The sequence below is a fragment of the Zootoca vivipara genome, chromosome 10 (genome assembly GCF_963506605.1).
Source record: "Zootoca vivipara chromosome 10, rZooViv1.1, whole genome shotgun sequence".
Taxonomy (NCBI): domain Eukaryota; kingdom Metazoa; phylum Chordata; class Lepidosauria; order Squamata; family Lacertidae; genus Zootoca; species Zootoca vivipara.
Window position 1 is genome coordinate 61774674 of NC_083285.1, and position 17577 is coordinate 61792250.

Here is a 17577-nt window from a genome sequence, read left to right on the forward strand (position 1 = left end):
AGTGTCCGGGTGTGCAAGCCACATGCCTTCCGTTCTATGATGGAAGAGGATCAGGACATGAATAAATTCTGCTTCTGAGGGGGAAAACCAAACTGTAGAAACACAGGCTTTTTTATTTATTCATTACAACAGGAGCGGTGTTGTTTTGTGACAAACTTGACAGATTTCATATCGCTTCACAGCACATGCTGCTGATAAAAACATCTGTAAGGGTTTAAATGAACAGTGGTCATTCTTCAGGTGTGACTAAATGTTTCGAGGTCACAGGATTGAAAGAAAGACTGGGGGGGTGGTTCCCCCCCCAAAAAATGTCCATCACCTGGGTCACATTGCATATATTTTGCCTCAAATGGAAACAAAAAGCACAATGTACAAAACATGTATTTTTCTTATTTTTTTTTAGTTTATACTATACAAAAATAGTTAAAATACATTCTAGGTAAACACATTGCATTTTAAGAAATAGTCCTAGTAGGAGATTTGGCACTCGAGAGAGAGAGAGAGAGTGGAAGGGTGAGAGGGAGGCTTATTTCCAACATAAAAACACGACAATGGAATTAAATTAAATTGTTAAGCAGGTTTGGGAAAACTGTACAGCCTAAGGGCACAGCCCACCAAGTAACTGCTGTTCATTCATTCTGACATCATCTTCCGAAAGACGAAACGAAATGCTACTCTTAGCACCTCAGCGCTTTTCTCCAGGTGAAACTCGAAAAATTAGAATATCGTCGAAAGGTGCATTTATTTCAGTAACGCAACTTAAAAGGTGAAACCAATATATGAGATAGATGCATGACATGCAAAGCAAGATATATCGAGCCTTTATTTGTTGTGATTATTTGTCGTTAGGCGGGTCAATTATAAATGGAATGTAATTAATGAAATGTAATAGCAATGTTTATTTTTGTATTATTGTAACTATTTTATTACTGTGGAATTTCCAAAAGAAGGCATTTGTAAAAATTAAAAGAAAAATAAAAAATAAGAAGTTGCATTACTGAAATAAATGCACTTTTTGGCGATATTCTAATTTTCCAAGTTTCACCTGTATATTCTATATGCACACACTTGATCTTAGCCAAAAGGCAGAGATGTCTCATTTCAACAAATCAATCCAATTTGAATTTGTTTCCCCTCTTTTTTTACATTTTCACTTTTAATAGAAAAAAATAGTTAGATTTTTAAGAGTGACCCACGACAAACTGCCTTGGGGAAGTGTGGTTGGGAGGGGTGGGGGAAAGAAACTTGCTTCTGTGAGAAGCCCACAATCCTTACATTCATTCAAGTTGATTGGAAACGCTACAATAAAACGGTGCCCCAAAGCAGAAATTATACATTAGGAAGGCTAAGGAGGTGTTATCCAATATTGCAGTCAGCAGAACCAAAACTTTTTTTGAAAAAGCGTGTGTTGGAAAACCAGGATCACTTGCACTGACCAGTCCTTTTATCACAAACACAGCAGAAAATAAGCTGGAGATAACAGCAGGTTGCCTTTCATACCACAGGGGCAGGGAAGCTGTGGCCATCCAGACACTGCAGCCCCAACAACTCCCATCATCCTTGACCACTGGCCATTTTCGCCGGGACTGATGGGCGTTTGAGTCCAGCAACACCTGGGAGGCTGCAGGTTAACCACCTCAGTTTTTTACAAAGACCCGGGACCAGCTTCAGGCAAGGTGCTGTCCTAGGCTTGATGCTTGCTCCCATCACCTACATCCCAGCAACCGCAAGAGGCAGCCGCTAACTTGGTGTCCGTCAGATGATGCTGGACTACAACTCCCATCATGCTGGCTGGAACTGGTCGGGGATGATGGGTTTTGGAGTCCAACAACACCTGAAGGGTACAATGTTGGCTACTCCTGGGGCCGTGCCAACTCAGCCAGCTCTGGCATCCCACATCTGAAAGGGGCTTCTTCTCCTACCCCTTTCCCACAAGCACCATCTCTCCCTAAATGTTGGGTCCTGATGGTACGTTGGTCCATGCATAGGTGGAAAGTTTCCCAGCTCCCCTCTTGTGACAACTTGAGGCCCACTTTCCTCGCCTGCGGCAGGCCTACCGTAGTCATAAAAACCTTGCTTCCTCTCAACTCTCTGTATAGCGGAGAGCCCCTGATCCCACCATGTCATGGTCCTCGCCCGCTCAGGAACGCCCTGTTCCTGTAAATCACCTGGGTCTAAAGTGCTGCATTTCAACAGGAACTCAAGACTTTACACAGGGCCTCTGTGGCACAACCGCTGCTGTTGGCTCTCTCAGCACTCACCAGGCTCTAGATAATTCAAATGAGATACCTGGTTCCTCGTTCTCCTCCAACCTATGTCCAAGGAGGAGATCTATGAGATGTAACAGGGAAGGGAGTGCCACTATAAGCATCCTGTCTTCTCATTCACCCCTCCTGCTCTTGGATGAAGGGACTCCCACCCCAAACCCCGGGAAACAATTGCCCCAAGCGAAGGCAATTCTTCCAGTAAGGCAGTTCCTGCAAAAAACAACAACAGCAGCCAGTCACAACTTCCTAAGAAAGGAGGAGTGGGTGGGGGAATCAGAAGACATTAGCAAGTTTTGCATGCACCCAAATACCACCGAATAAAATGTTTTCGGGTATTCTTGATGGATCACAGGCATTGCTAGGTTCATGAACCAAAATTCCAGGAATACTGGCACTTAGGAATGCTTTCCACTGTCACTTAAAAGCAAGCATCCAGAAAAGGCATCCAATGGGTTCACAAAGCAGGGAGGGAAGGTGTCTGTTTTAAAGTAATGCTAAAAACGTGTGTGCTAATAATTTAGTGTAATGGTACAAAAATGAATCACGTTTACCGACGTACACCTTAAGGACGAAGGGTTAAATTGCATTTACATAATTATACACTTTGTCTTCGACTTCTTTTTCTTCTTTTTGCCGTCTTTGCTCATCTTCTCTTTGTGTTTTCGGATTTCCCGGACTAATGTGTAGAAGGCATCGTCAACGCCCTGCAAGGAAATGCCAGACCTTTTAATACCAAATGACACCTTTTCACTTGAATTGGCTGGGGTTTCGTTTAGTTAATGAAAATGCCATGAGCAATTTCAATAAGGCGGTTTCAATAAAGCAGACATCTTTTTAATAGTCATGAGAATTGAACAATGGTTGTTACTTGTGCACTTTTATCATATTTTCTGAAGAGCTGAGAGAGGATTTATTTTATTTTTTACAGATAGTGGCCTAGGTGTGGTTCTTGCTCAAAGGACTTGCTCATCTTTGAGGATTCAATTAGCCAATATATCCCTTCTCAGGACTAAGAAGTTTGAAGCGTGGTTCCCAATTTTTGCAGCTTTTAAGGATCTGTGCCGCTTGCTGTCCATATTTTCTACCTAATTTGGGACAAAGGGGGCTCAAAATAATTAAAAGAGTTCTATGATGTATCTAAATAATAAGTGAGAACATCACTCACACAAATTTCTACGTAGCTGGTACAAAATGTGCGTAAAATGCATTTAAGAGTATTGTTTTCCCAGTTCTGTCTAATGATAAAATCATTATTTTGTATTGTTCTTATAGTGTTTTATGTGCCCTGCTATTTGTATAGATTGTTGTACACCACCTAGATAGTTGATTTGAGTTGGCAGCCTAAAAATATTTTTGTAAATAAAACAGAAAGAAAACAAAACAGTTTCATCTCAAGAGTTTTGTCTTGTCTGTGTATTTTACACCAAGATTCCCCTTTCTTATCCTAGGTACCTGATGCTCTCAACTGAAGTAATATTTCTGAGGCAAAACATTACCACTGGGTGTATATTATCGTACTATCAAAGATGGGTGCCACTGTCCTGGATTGTTTTATCCAAGATGGCGGGAGACCATTGTGTCCGTAAATGCAGCCTACGGGTGTGTGCAGAGATCATACTGCAGGCAGTTCAAATATCCACAAGGCAGAAATCACTGGCGAAACACTGGTCTTATCTTTTATAGGCAAAAATCACTTTTTTTAAAAAAATTGAAACAAATACCATAATCAAAGCAGCAATTCACTGCTGTTGGAAACATTACGGGAGGTCTGTATTTGAACTAAAAAGAGAGAAAGTAGTACAGCCAGAAATGACCCGAAGTACTAATTTTTCACAGTGAAGTGGGGTCTTTTATACCCAGAAAAATCCTACTAGTCCCATTGCACCCACATTATTATTATTCTATTCATCTGAAAGTCATAAGTTCAAAGCAAGCAAGACCAAGAACATGTCTGCGACACAGAGAGCATGTTAAAAATAACACCAACGGAAGAAGCAAGCACACAAAGGAAGACTAAAGTTTTTTTCTTTTAAAAGGGACACATACCTCAATTTAAGTCTCATCAGTCCGTTCATTCTGCTGACATGTCAAACTAATTATGCCAGCAAGACCTCTCTATCATCCCCATGACATCATCTCACGTAAGGAACCTCATGCTGTTCCTCAGATGTTACATTTCTGATGCTTCAACAGGGCATCATTGAAGGGCAGGAAACACTTTTTTCACTGTCACATCAAATCTGCTCTCAGGCTAGCTAACCAGATGAAGTATCCCGCCCAATGAAGTATCCCGCTCTGTTTACATCAGAGAACGGGAACATGCTTACATCAGTTTGGTTTCGTATACGTGTTCTTCCTCATAAACAGCTCTAGTTATACCATCCGATGGCAGCTCTATTATATCGGACCGTCCCCGAAGTCCTCGCTTGTCACAGTCTTCAGTTTCCGTTTCATGGTTGACCAGCGGTCCAGAACACAAAGCGGGGTCCCGTTGCCTTCCTGAGTGAGGTTGGCAATGCTCACCTCTCCAATGTCCCCACTGTGGAAGGAGTGTGGATCCAGAATTGGCTTCCACAGTTGCTTACAGACTCATTGCTAAAACTGTGTTTATAGAAGACAATCTTAACTCGGCTACGAGTGATTGCCAAAGAAGAAGAGGAGGAGCTCTCCTTTCCGGGTGATCTTGCCCCATCCAACGTATCATGAAAGCCATGCCTGTCTTCCTTGCATCTTATTAACAGTTCATGGAGCGCAAACCTATGAAAGTTTACCTTCTGAGCAACATTTGGGGGGCGGGGGGCACACACCCATAGTGGGAGAGAAGTGGGCTCAGCAAGAAATGTCAATTTTCCCTTTGTACACTAGTTTCCACACACACCCCTCCTGGCAAACAAGTGCTCATAATTGGAGTTTAAGGATACATCCCACCAGACAAAAGCACTAAAGGTGGGTGCAAAGCAAGGCTAGTTGAAATCGAGAAATGCCCTTCTACTGCATTAAGAGAGGGGCACAACCTCCCAGGAGAACACTGCATGGCGTAAGTGCGCTGGATTCGTTAGCAGAACTAATCAGCGAATATTCCTACGTCTGAGCAGGTAAGCTTGTGTTATCTGTTTTCAAGAGACAGACATCAAAAGCTGAGCGGTTTGTTCTTTGAACCCTGGATCGTATAAGTTGACCTTTGCCAGAATCGCTGCAGACGCGTGGGCTTCGGCCCACATTTCTAAAGAAAGCAGCCTGTTAACTGGGGCAACTGCGCACAGCTCGGCTTGTTCCGTTCTGCTAAGGGAAGAGAACAAGAGAAGGGCCTTTGGGGCACGCAGAAATACAAGACATGGAGGCTGCTCACCCCGATATGGCTGAGAGTAAAATCAAGTGTCAAAAATTCAAGGGGCAAGGACAAAGTCTCCAAACAAAGTCTGTTTCTAAACTTCCCGGCCCACCAGAAAGGGGTTTCCAAAAGAGAAAGGCACATTCTCAATGCACCGTACAAGTTCATCCACTGCAGAAACCACAGAGGAAAAACCTTTATATTCTTAAAAGGAGAGTGCCGACAGCAAAGCAGATTGGCTGATACTTACAATCATTTTGAAATTACTGGAATCACCAAAGAGAAGTTTGCAAGTTAGATTTGATTCGTATTGGTGATCAGATTTTTTTTCCCCCGCCGAACTTTTTTTCTCCCTCTTAAACAAGAACAAAACTTACCCTGTCACATTAAAAGGCATTTTTTAATTTTCACGCACCCAGGAGTCTTTTCTTCTGTGCTGATTTTTCTCAATCTGTACTGGCGGATCTCTCGCACCAATGTATAAAATGCATCCTCCACTCTCTGCATTGTAAAACACAACTCCTTTAAAGCCAGCTTTAATGAGGATGTTAACCAGGATGAAGAGGGGGGGCCCAGTCATCAGAGGAAAACTGAAATTAGCAGCTACACTCCTAAGAAAAGCAGCTTGGGGGCAAGATACCTATCTATACGTGGGGGAAAGGCTTTAGGTACAATCTCAAAATATACCAGCCCTTAAGGATCTAGCTCAGGGTTTCCCAAACTTGGATCTTCATCTGCTTTTGGACTACAACTCCCATCATCCCTGGCTAGCTAGGGACGATGGGAGTTGTAGTCCAAAAACAGCTTGAGACTTAAGTTTGGGAAACCCTGATCTAGACAAAGGGTGACTAACCTGTGGCCTTCCAGATGTTGATGGACTGCAACTCAACTCCCATCAACCTCAGCAAAACTGACCACTGGTCAAGTCCCAACAATATCACAGGTTAGTCACCCCTAACAGACTCTTTATTCGTCATGTTCACACCTGTTTAGATGATAACACACTTGATTTCCTAAGATTTAGAGCTTCGCTTGTGTCAAGCATTTGGGGCAAATGACAACAGAGCCTCCATTCTCAAAAACACTTTAGGAGCCAGATTTTAAAATTTCTTCCCTTCAGGAAACCCATTCAATGTCACGTCATCTGCCAAGGAACCTGAGTCCTTTGCCAAAGATTCTGGGGCAGGGATTTGAAGAACCACTTTGAGCTTGACGACTAGATTCAAACTTCACCAGCCTTCTGGAGACAAAAATCCTGGTGACAGGCGAGGCTGAAAAGGGGGGGGGGACACTACATATTTTCCACATACATTTTACACAGTTTGTAATGCCGTTTTTCCATTCGATTCCTTTGCAGGCAGATCGAGATGCATAAAATATAAGGGAAATACATACTGCCTTTAAAGACGAACCTATGGTTGACAAATGACATCACATGAGTGGAAGTTCGCTTGGACTACACTCACGGGCCGTTTGGATGGAAGGGATTGGTGGGCCAAATTAAGTCAAATAAGGGTAGTCACAAACAGTTAATGCAAGACACTGGCCAGGCTTGTTAGGCCTTACCCTAGCGCTGTTTTGAATGCAGTTTGTGAGCCCAGGAATGAATTCAGCACTGCCCTATGGCTGCACATTGCAGAGGGAAAGATCAGTACAGTATCAAGAAAGTTCGTCTGCTGCACCAAACAGAGCGGGGAAATTATGAGGCTCCTCAGAAAGCCACCTACGAGGCCCTGAGCTAAATAGTCACATCCCCATCTTGCAAGAAGAGAAAGAAGAAGAGAGTGCAGGAAATTTTCCATAAGCACAAGCGCACCCATCCGATCCGATCCAACTGCTGTGATCGCCATGATTATTCAAGATGCTATTTCCCAGCTCATTTCAAGGCAATTGGGCCCACCGCCTCCATCCCAATCACCGAGAGCAGGAGTTGTGATTTTGTTTCAGCAATGCAGATAAGATGGAGAAAGAGATCAACACCAAGGAAGGTCAAAGATTGACTAGAGTGGAGCCCATTTGGGGCAAAGCAGTTCACCGCAAGAAGCAGCAGGGCTTGGCGGGGTGGGGTGGGGTGAGGTTTTTAAAGAGCCAGCCAGCACAAGGGAAGCATTTGAGTAAGTTGTTGAAACTTTGCTTGTCTCCCACAGCAAAACACGGGAGTGGCAGTTTTGCTACAGGCGAGCACTGCAACATAGGAGAGGTTTTTCACACAGAAACAAAGGCATGCATGTGACAACTTTATGGAGACTAGAAAGGGATCACCCACAAGAGGAAGGGGCTTCCTCTAGAACAGGGTTTGCTCATCGGTGGCCCTCAGGATGCTGCTGCTGCTGCTGCTGCTGCTGTTGCTGTTGCTGCTGCTGCTGCTGCTGCTTTGCAACTCCTGTCGCCATTGACAGGACTGGCTGTGCTGGTTGGAGCTGATCAGAGTCTGCATCCAAAGAAAAAGGCTGCAGCATTTGCCACAGGAACAGAGGAAAACACTTCATGCCGAGTCAGGTCTATGGAGCTCTCAAGTGTTGTCTGCACTGACTGGCAGCTGCTCTCCAGGGTTTCAGACAGAGGTCTCTCCCAGTCCACCAGGAGATGCTGGGGATTGAACCTGGGACCAATGATCGAAATTAGCCAGGTGCCAGGCGCATTTTGCACCTGGCTACCGGCCACTTGCGACCAAGTGAAGATGCCTGGGCACCAAGATGGAACCTGACATCTCCACCACCTGGAGGTGCATGCCCGGGGATCCTTGGATCTGGGCTGTTTTCACACACTAATACCCCATCCTTTAGATTTCTATCAGTTATATTTTATCTGCACAATCGGAAAGAATTTCAGGAACCAAAACGCTTTGCTGTAGCTTGTCTTCACTTACCCCAGCCCACTGCCCTGCTCACAGTTGTGAAGAATATTCTTACGTTATGAATGGTCCATGTGTCACCATTGAGAAAAATAGTAAGTGCTCAGAGTTCTTAACTGAGCTGAAGGTGGTCATCTGAACTAGCCAGATGTTTAATCAATCATAGTCAGTCCATCCTATGAAAAATAAGATTTTAGAGCCATCTTGTCCAAAAATGGCAACTAGACATTCCGTTTTGGCAACTGCAACCTTGGTTTAAGGAACCATTTGGCGCCTAGCTTATATATCTAACACTGCCTGGGACTGTCTGCATGCTCTATCAGATCCTCTAGCACCGAGCTATTTTGCTCCTCCATCTTTCCTGCAGCCATGACCCTGTAGTCCCAGATCCAGCACAAACTCCTCTTCACAGCTTCCTATGGCCTCATTCTGCAGCCATGTTTCCCCTTCTCAGTCTGCTCCCACATCCAGATCACCCTGTTTGTGGCTTTGTACTCCTCCAGCTCCATCCTCCTCAGCCACCCAAAAGTCTCCTGCTCCCTTGAGTGACCACCTTTCTCCCTTGCTACCCCCTTCTGTGTGGAATTGCCCCCCCCCAAAAAAAACCCACCTTTCCCATGCCTTTCTCTCTTACATCAAATGTTCCTCAACACAAAGAGCAGTAAGCGGCAATTTTTTTAAAAGCAACCATGCTACTGAAGAAAGGGAAAATAAATCTAGGAGGAGCTATAGCACAGGGTGATGTTATCCATCTCTGCTCTACTGGAAAACTATATACCCACCCACCCACCCCACAAACAAAAAATCTACCAGATCCCTCAAACGAACACTAGTTTTCAAAGGAAGAAAAAAAGGAATTGTCACCGTAATTACCCATTCTCTCCACACGAGGGGGAACCACACAGTAAAGCTCATCCTGGCTGCATACATAACCATACATTTAAAGCAAACTGTTTCACCCAAAGAATTCTGGGAACTGCCTCTCACGAAGCCACAACTCCCAGAACTCACAACGAATTACTGTTTCTAATGGAACCCCCAGATGCAGTTAAAAGTTGGGGGATTTATGCCCCAAAAGTGTGGGGCTAGAGGGGGTGCAGAACCTCATGGCCTGCACTTTATTGCAGCCACAGAAAAACTGACAGGGGGAGCCTATTATGTGCGTTTGTTATAGTTGTTTAACTGGTCATGTTGTGCAGATGCCCGATTATCGTCTTCCAAAGCAACTACTCTATTCCAAACTTAAAAATGGAAAGTGTAATGCTGGTGGTCAACAAAAGAGGTTTAAAGACCGTCTCAACTTTAAAAATGTAGTATAAACACCGACAACTGGGAAACACTGGCCTGAGCGCGTTCCAATTGGGGAACAACATTTACCAAATGTGCCATGGGCTTTGAAGACGCTCGAACTCAGGACGAAAGGGAGAAATGTGCTAAGAGGAAGGCACGACTGGCAAATCCAGACCGTGATCAACTCCCACCCGGAAACCTATGTTTCCACTGCGGAAGGACGTGTGGATCCAGAACTGGCCTCCACAGTAACGTACGGGCTCACTGTTAAAACCGTGTTTATGGAAGACAATCTTACTCGGCTATGAGTGATCGCCAAAGAAGAAGAGACGTTTGTTATAGCCAGCCATGTAACTGAGATGGCTGGTTTGTTTTTTAGAACAGATTGGAAAAATTCAGGAATGATGTTATCAGTGTGTTTATGGCAGCATTCCCAGCATATGATATGTCCTCTTAAAGAGTATTTCTAAATGCTAGAAAGTGGGAGAGATGATGGGTAAATGGCTAGATCTTGAATTCTTGGAAAACACCACTGGAGACAGGGATACTAGGCTCCTTGGGTTTTTACTCCAACCCATAGTACTGTAATTAGCCTGCCCCTTACCACTAAGTGTGCCACACATTCGGGATGTGATAAAATACCTTTCAATGGGTATAGAAACTAGTTTATAGCATAGGTCCTAAGCCATATGAGCCGAATCATTCACGCCACACATTCAAAGGAATTTTATACCATTTTAGCAGCCGTGGCTTGCTCCAAAGCATCTGGGGAACTGTAGTCTACCCCTCACAGGGTTACAATCCCCTGCACACTTAACAACACTTAACAAGCCACAGTTCTCAGTTGTGGTACACAGTGTGCTTGAAATGGACGGCTGGGATGTGATCTTAGGAGCACTGCAGGTGTCCAAGGATGCCAGGTAAATATGTTTAGTCCTAAACATCAAAGCAACTTCACCAATTTAGAACTGGGTCAACCAACTGTGATTTGGGGTATGACACATTGATGCAGCTCTTTAAAAAGGCCTGAAGGAAATGAATTATCAAGCAGGGGTGAAGTGGAAATCACAGGCTCTTAGCAGAGCAAAGCAAATGGATTGTAATGCAGAGCAAAATCAACGGAACTTTTTGTTTTTTGTTTTAAGCAAGCAGAGATTTAAGCCCAGCAACTTCACAACGATTGGAAAACAAAAACAAAAACAAATGATGCACAGAGGCTAGGTAACCATAGCCATACGAAATATATCCAGGGCTGTTTTCTGCACTGCAAACAGGACTCAAAAGCTATGTGCGCAAAGGAAGGAAGCGCACAGGTCAAATTTTAGATTGTAAGCTCCTTGAGGCAGTGACCTGTGCTCTCATTTTTCTGCAGGCAGTCATGTGCACCTCCATAGCACTATAATTTGCTTTCAAAGTATACTCAGGTATGAGTTTTATTTACCAAAGCCCAGGAGAAAGAAGGCAACCCAAAGATGTCCCTTTGGGTCTCTTCCGATTCTGCAATTTTTTGATGCTAAGAGGAGAAGGCAAGAAGTAAAGAAGGGGCTTCCTGAGCTGGAGCCTCATGTGTTCTCCTGTGAGTGGGGCTCCTGAACAAGGGGAGGATTCCCTCAACCATCCCACGGCAACATCCTTCATCTTTCCCCACTAAAGGAAGAAGGAAAACACTTGGGAGGCAGGAGAATTGTCTGCACATATTGGAAACTCTGGCAGAAGTCAGAGCAGATACTGCTATCCTTCTCTCCTCCCTCCCCTGCTTTTTACAGGTGTAAACAAAGTGGATGCACAAAAGCGGATGCAGAGGGAAGGAGGGACTTGCTATGTGCAGAAATCCAGCCAGGTTCTTCTCTGGATCACGAGCATGCAGCTGCATGAGTCATAGAAGCCCCTGTTCCGTTCGGTAAAAACACCGCCCATGAGTTTCCTTCACAAGCCGTTTCCAAACAAAAACCCCATGAGGACTAGATGCCGCCTGTTCTCACGCTTCCAGTTCTGTACTTGCAGGACAAATTTTGCATTTTGTGCAGTGTGTACACACAGCCTTGGACACATTCCAAAGATACAGCTGTCGAAAAGCGGATTCTGAGCATTTATTTTCGGTGAAAAGGAATACAGGGGGAAAGGGATTTCTGCAATAAGGTCAGGCAATTGCTGAGTTGAGAGGATGTGAAAACCATTTAAAAATGGATGCAAAGCAGCGTTCGCTACTGTTCTCTGGTCCTTATTTCAATTTTTACCTTCGATACCTTATGAACATTAAGAGATCCCACACAAGCAGTTTGCAATTCCAGTATCGCTCAGCATGTTCTTATGCGTGTTCAGGGAAACTGTTAATGGGGGCACTTACTTTCCCCCTACAATCCACAATCTGTGCAGCTGGAGAGAAACGTTCAGATAACTCTTGCCGTTATGAAAACGACTAAAAATAACTCAGACAAGACTTCAGCTGCAACATCCTGCCACTTAGAATGCACCAGATGTTCCTACGAATTGATGCCAGACAAATTATTTCAGCATCTTGAAGGGATCGCAAGGGTTGCAGAGTCAGACCTCTGAACCCAATGCCTTTCCGAATCTGAAGGCAAGGCTGCCAGGCAAGTGCTGCCCTGGGACTTATTAAGTGCAGGAAAAGAAGGATATATGCTTGGAGAAGTTAAACTGCATGCTTGTCTATGGATTCTTGCCCTGGAGTCTGTTCTTAGCCTCAAGATTCAGGTGATGTGAGTCTGAGGTGGTAAAATCCAGACACAGAGGCGTTACCACGTCTATTTCCCATAAATAATTTGTGCGAAGTTCACCACTACCATCCCACGTGACATCCAGGGCGGGATTTTTTAATTTAAAAAAATAAGTGGAAGCGACATAGAACACACACACGGATTTTGAAGTTTTAATTTTAAAGCAGCAGCATACCACTTTAGCCAATCATGGATTCCCCCAGAGAATCTTGGGAGCTGTAGTTTACACCTGACATAGCTACAATTCCTTGCACCAGAAACAAACTACAATTTCCCAGGATTCTCTGGGGGAATCCACGACTGGCTAAAGTGGTGCGATACTGCTTTCAGCGTAGGCTGCAGGTGGACCCAGATATACAAACTGGCTCTCGAGATTCAAATAAAATGAACGCGACTCTGCCTGCTTTCTTGTACTTAGACTGAGACTGTGAGAGAGTTACTAGAGCAAGACTGACTGAGATCGCACGGACTCTAGATGACTAGGTCCTGCTCTTTATTCAAACAGAAACCTCTGTTCTAAACCTCAACTGGGGACAATTGTTCTTACACACAAGACAATACACACACACAAAGTTACCTGTCTCGTTTTCGCAGAGGTTTCGATGAAAGGAATTCCGTAACTTCTAGCTAAGTCCTGAGCTTGTTTTGTGTCTACGGTTCTCGAAGGCAAGTCACACTTGTTTCCTACTAGCACCATGGGGACATCTTCAGAATCTTTCACTCTCTTTATTTGTTCCCTGTGGAGGGGCGGGGTGGGGGAATAAGAGAAGAACAAGAGACCACTTTAGAGCAAAGTAATATTTGCGGTGTTGGAACGATTACTTCTTTGAGTGCCTGGCGTGCTCTGGTCCATGGGGTCACAAAGAGTCGGACACGACTAAACAACAACAACAACCATGCTTTGAACACGGGGGAAGGAAGAGATTTTAAAAAGAAAAAGAAGTACCGTAAGCTGTTTAAATCCATCTGTTTTGTCTACTACCAAGGTTTTCATCTGCATTTAGCCCATCCCCAGGGCTCACTGATTTATTTTATTTTTACACTGCTCACTCACATACAAAATCATCCACAAAGGGTTACATACAGCAAATATAAAATGTCAAGTTTACACAAGAAAATATATAAGTGCAGAAAATGCCGTAAGTAACTGCCCACTCAAAAGATATCAAAAAATATAGAAGGATGCTTGGTGGGTTTCCAATGGCAGGATGTTCCACGTTGCTGGACTGTCCACTCTAAACGCTATATTTCTCACAGCTACCAAGCAGCCTTATTTGCACAGGGGGCAGTAAACAGCATTTGCTCAACAGAACTTGGTGATCAAGCAGAGATCATAGAGTTGGAAGGACCCTGAGGGTCATCTAGTATATTTATTTATTTATTTATTTATTGAATTTCTATGCAGCCCAATACCCGGACGTCTCAGGGCGGTTCACAGAATAAAATCGAAATGTAAAACCACAACATACATAATCAAAATAAGAACCAACACCCAATAAACACCCACACACATTTTAAAAGGGCCTAAGACAGGCACCCCCAAACTTCGGCCCTCCAGACATTTTAGACTACAATTCCCATCTTCCCTGACCACTGGTCCTGTTAGCTAGGGATCATGGGAGTTGTAGGCCAAAACATCTGGAGGGCCGCAGTTTGGGGATGCCTGGCCTAAGATGTTAAGGGCCCAGGAAACAAGAAGGAACGCAGTGGTGTGACACACCTCAGTGGCGGAGAACACGGTTTGCGCATGCCGAAATGTCCGGCATGTGCAATTCAAGGCTGCTCTCAAGGAGCAATGCCAGTCTTACAACATGTGTAGAGAGCAAAGCACACAGATTGGGAAGGGCTCTCTCTTGTTCCTGTGAGGAAGCCACGTCACAAGCCCGACACATGTGGACTTGTGGCCCAAACTTTCATTTCGCAATGCTTGATCATAATAAAATCTCTAGGCGGTTGACAATGTATTTATTCATCTATCGTCACATTTATAGGCCGCCCTTCATGCAAAGCGTCCAAGGCAAGCGCACATGGCTCTCCCCCTCCCCGTTTCGTTCTCACGACGACCCTCTGGTGCGGGCTTCGCCGAGAGACTGCGTCTGACCCAGGGGAGAACTGAGCACCTGGATGGCGACCTGGGGGAGGGGGCCACTTACAAAACCACAGTTGCCTTCCCACGATCGCTCCGTGTGGCTTTTCACAGCGCCACACAGATCCTGCAATCAGTGGGTTCTGGAGCCCGGATTAAAAATAACTCAAAAAAGGCTGCTTTCAAACTGAGCAGTTTTAAAGAGGGCGTTTGCTGCAATCACATGGCAAGTCTTTATGGGCTTTTGTTTGACGCAGATTGCAACTGAGTCCCACTTCTAGTCAACACCCTCCTAATTAGCATGCATTTAAGGCAGCTGAACCCGGGGGGGGGGGGTGGAGGACCAGAGAGCATTTGCTTAGAGCCAATGTACATATTATGCAAAACAAGGCAGAAATAAATCAAAAGAAATACACACACACAAACACACACACACTGCCTTACATGGAGCCAGACCTTTGGGTCCATCCAGCTCAGTACTGTTTGCACTGACTGGCAGCAGCTCTCCAGGTTTTTCCTGCACGTATGAAGCTATTATTGCACCAGTATGCATCACTCTGTCACTGGTGTGCTTGTTTACTACTTGCGGGGAGATCCTTATGTGGGAGAACCTGCAGAGATTCTGCACTGGAACCTTTCAGGTGGAGGGTGTCATGCTCCGAAGCAAGATAGTTTGCCCTACCTGCTCAGGGTGATACCTTCTGCAACGTGAGCAGGCCCCAGAGGATGTGCTGGTCCCCACATCCCCACAACCCTTCAGGTCTAGGGCATGGGTAGGCAAACTAAGGCCTAGGAGGCCGGATCCGGCCCAATCGCCTTCTAAATCCGGCCCGCGGATAGTCTGGGAATCAGTGTGTTTTTACATGAGTAGAATGTGCCCTTTTATTTAAAATGCATCTCTGGGTTATTTGTGGGGCACAGGAATTCGTTCGTTTTTCCCCCTCCAAAATATAGTCGGCCCTGCTGAAAAAGTTTGCTGCCCCCTGGGTCTAGGGTAAGCCGAGTCAGGTGGCCTTGCAAGCAGCCATCTGTAAAGCCCAACAAAGTGGATGCTGGGAACCTCAACCCGAGCGAAGCTTACCTATAATGATGAATATCTTCGAAAGATTTTGTGTTATTTATAGCAAATACGCATAAAAAGCCTTCGCCCGTCCTCATGTACTGGTCCCTCATTGCACTGTACTCCTCTTGGCCGGCTGTGTCTAGAATGTCCAAGAGGCAGGTCTCGCCATCTATGACTACTTGCTTCCTGTACGAATCCTGAGAGAGGTGGGAAGAGAAGAGGGGAGGCATTATTCATATACACCTAACTTAGCAATACCACAAAGCTGAAAGCATCTTTCGCACCCGAGACATCGAGCCTGGAGGGCAAGCAGAATGGCGCAACTGGAAAATGAGCAGCGCTTAGTGTGGTTGGGGGTGGCACTGCAGCTTCCGGTTCGGCTGGGATCAGGTGGTACGATCAGCCTATGAGGTTTCCCCTCACCCTGTCCTGGTTTGCACATCACCGTAAGCCAAAATGTGGCTAAACGCAGGGATGTGAAACCATTTACAGCCTATATTCCCTACTGAGTGACCTTCAGGGATTACACAGCAATGGAGGAAGGCAGGCAAAAGTGAGTGGAGTAGAAAGAGGGGGAAGAAAGCCAAGTTCTGAAATGTTAAAATGACTGTAAAATTATTGAAATGTATAAACCTGAAAATTATAAATTAAATTTTAAAAGTGAGTGGGGCAATAAACTTGAGTTTTAGCTTTGTACGGTAGGCTGGCTTCTACAGACACTTATATTTTTATTAAATATGTATGCCGCCCTTCCTTCGTAGATCTCGGGGCAGCTCACAGCATAGAATTGCAATACAAAAACCACAAAATGATTATAAATGTAAGACCAAAAACAAAACCATCATTGTTTATGATTTATTAAATTTGAATACCACCCTATACTCGCAGGTCTCCCACAACACATTAAAAAGGGCACTGGTAGTCAATCAACCTAAGGCCTGGTTGAAGAGGAAAGTGTTTGCCTGCCACCTAAAAGACATAGTGAAGGTGCCAGGTGAGTCTCCCTGGGGAGAGCATTCCACAAATGAGGAGCCACCACAGAAAAGGCCTGTTCTCATGTTGCCAACCTCTGGACATCTCGTGGAGGGGGCACACAAAGAAGGGCCTCAGAGCTTGATCTCAGGTCCAGGTAGGTTCATATGGGGAGAGGCGGTCCTGGAGGTATTGCATTCCCGAGCCGTTTAAGGCTTTATGGGTCAAAACCAGAACTTTGCATTGGGCCCAGAAACTAACTGGCAGCCAGTGCAGTTGGTCCAAGATCGGTATAATTATGCTCAAACCATCTTGCACTTATGCAAACCATTCTGCACTTATACACACCCCTCGCTGTGTTCGGTCCAGGCAATAAAAAGTTGCACTCAGAGTTCAAGGGCAGATTCCAGCTAGGCCAAGGCACTTAAGGAGGGCATGAAGGAGGACTAGTGTGAGATGGGGCTATGGGAAGGATGAGTCCTGCATTCAGCTCGGGAGCCTCGAGGGACCTGATCCTTGGGCTTAACAGGATCGTGCAAACACGTCTGGCTTCTTGAGAGCCGCTTGCTCCTCCCAAGATTTTTCGACTGCCACACTTTGCGGAGATAAGCCAAGGTTTAGCATGCTGTGCAAACTTGAGCACAGCTCGTGGCTGGTGAGGAGACAGCTGAACCACAAGCCCAAGTTCTGACCACATGCCAAGGGCAGCGTGGGAGTGAAAAAAGAGAAGCAAAACAACGGCTAAATCTCCTCCAGGCGTCTGCAAGTCCTGGTAAACCATGGTTTGGTTTACTGGAACGTGCAAACCAGACCAAGGCTTTTCTCGCAATTGGGGCAGGGAGAATCAGTGCTGCACAAATAGCTAATTTGGCCTCAGTTGTGGATCTGTATTTTAAGCGACCCTAACCCCTTGCTACTTTTAGATATTCCAGATTACGTTTCCCACCATTCCGTTCTGCATTTGCCTGCACCTTAT

General features: G+C 45.0%; 1 protein-coding gene across 4 annotated transcripts in view; it reads right to left on the minus strand.

The window, feature by feature from the left end:
* Positions 1 to 74: 74 nt before the first annotated feature.
* The window catches only part of KRAS (KRAS proto-oncogene, GTPase), a 40273-nt gene continuing 22770 nt past the window's right edge, over positions 75 to 17577 (minus strand). Inside the window, exons 3-6 of one of the 4 annotated variants that reach the window (XM_035126612.2) lie at positions 15648 to 15826; positions 13058 to 13217; positions 5976 to 6099; positions 75 to 2971 (exon numbers count right to left, since the gene is read on the minus strand). In XM_035126612.2, coding sequence (XP_034982503.1) covers positions 5980 to 6099; positions 13058 to 13217; positions 15648 to 15826 — 459 coding nt within the window. In that variant the 3' untranslated portion in view covers positions 75 to 2971; positions 5976 to 5979. The remainder of the gene's footprint in view (positions 2972 to 5975; positions 6100 to 13057; positions 13218 to 15647; positions 15827 to 17577) is intronic. The other 3 variants (XM_060279198.1, XM_035126615.2, XM_060279197.1) reach the window with 3 other exon arrangements.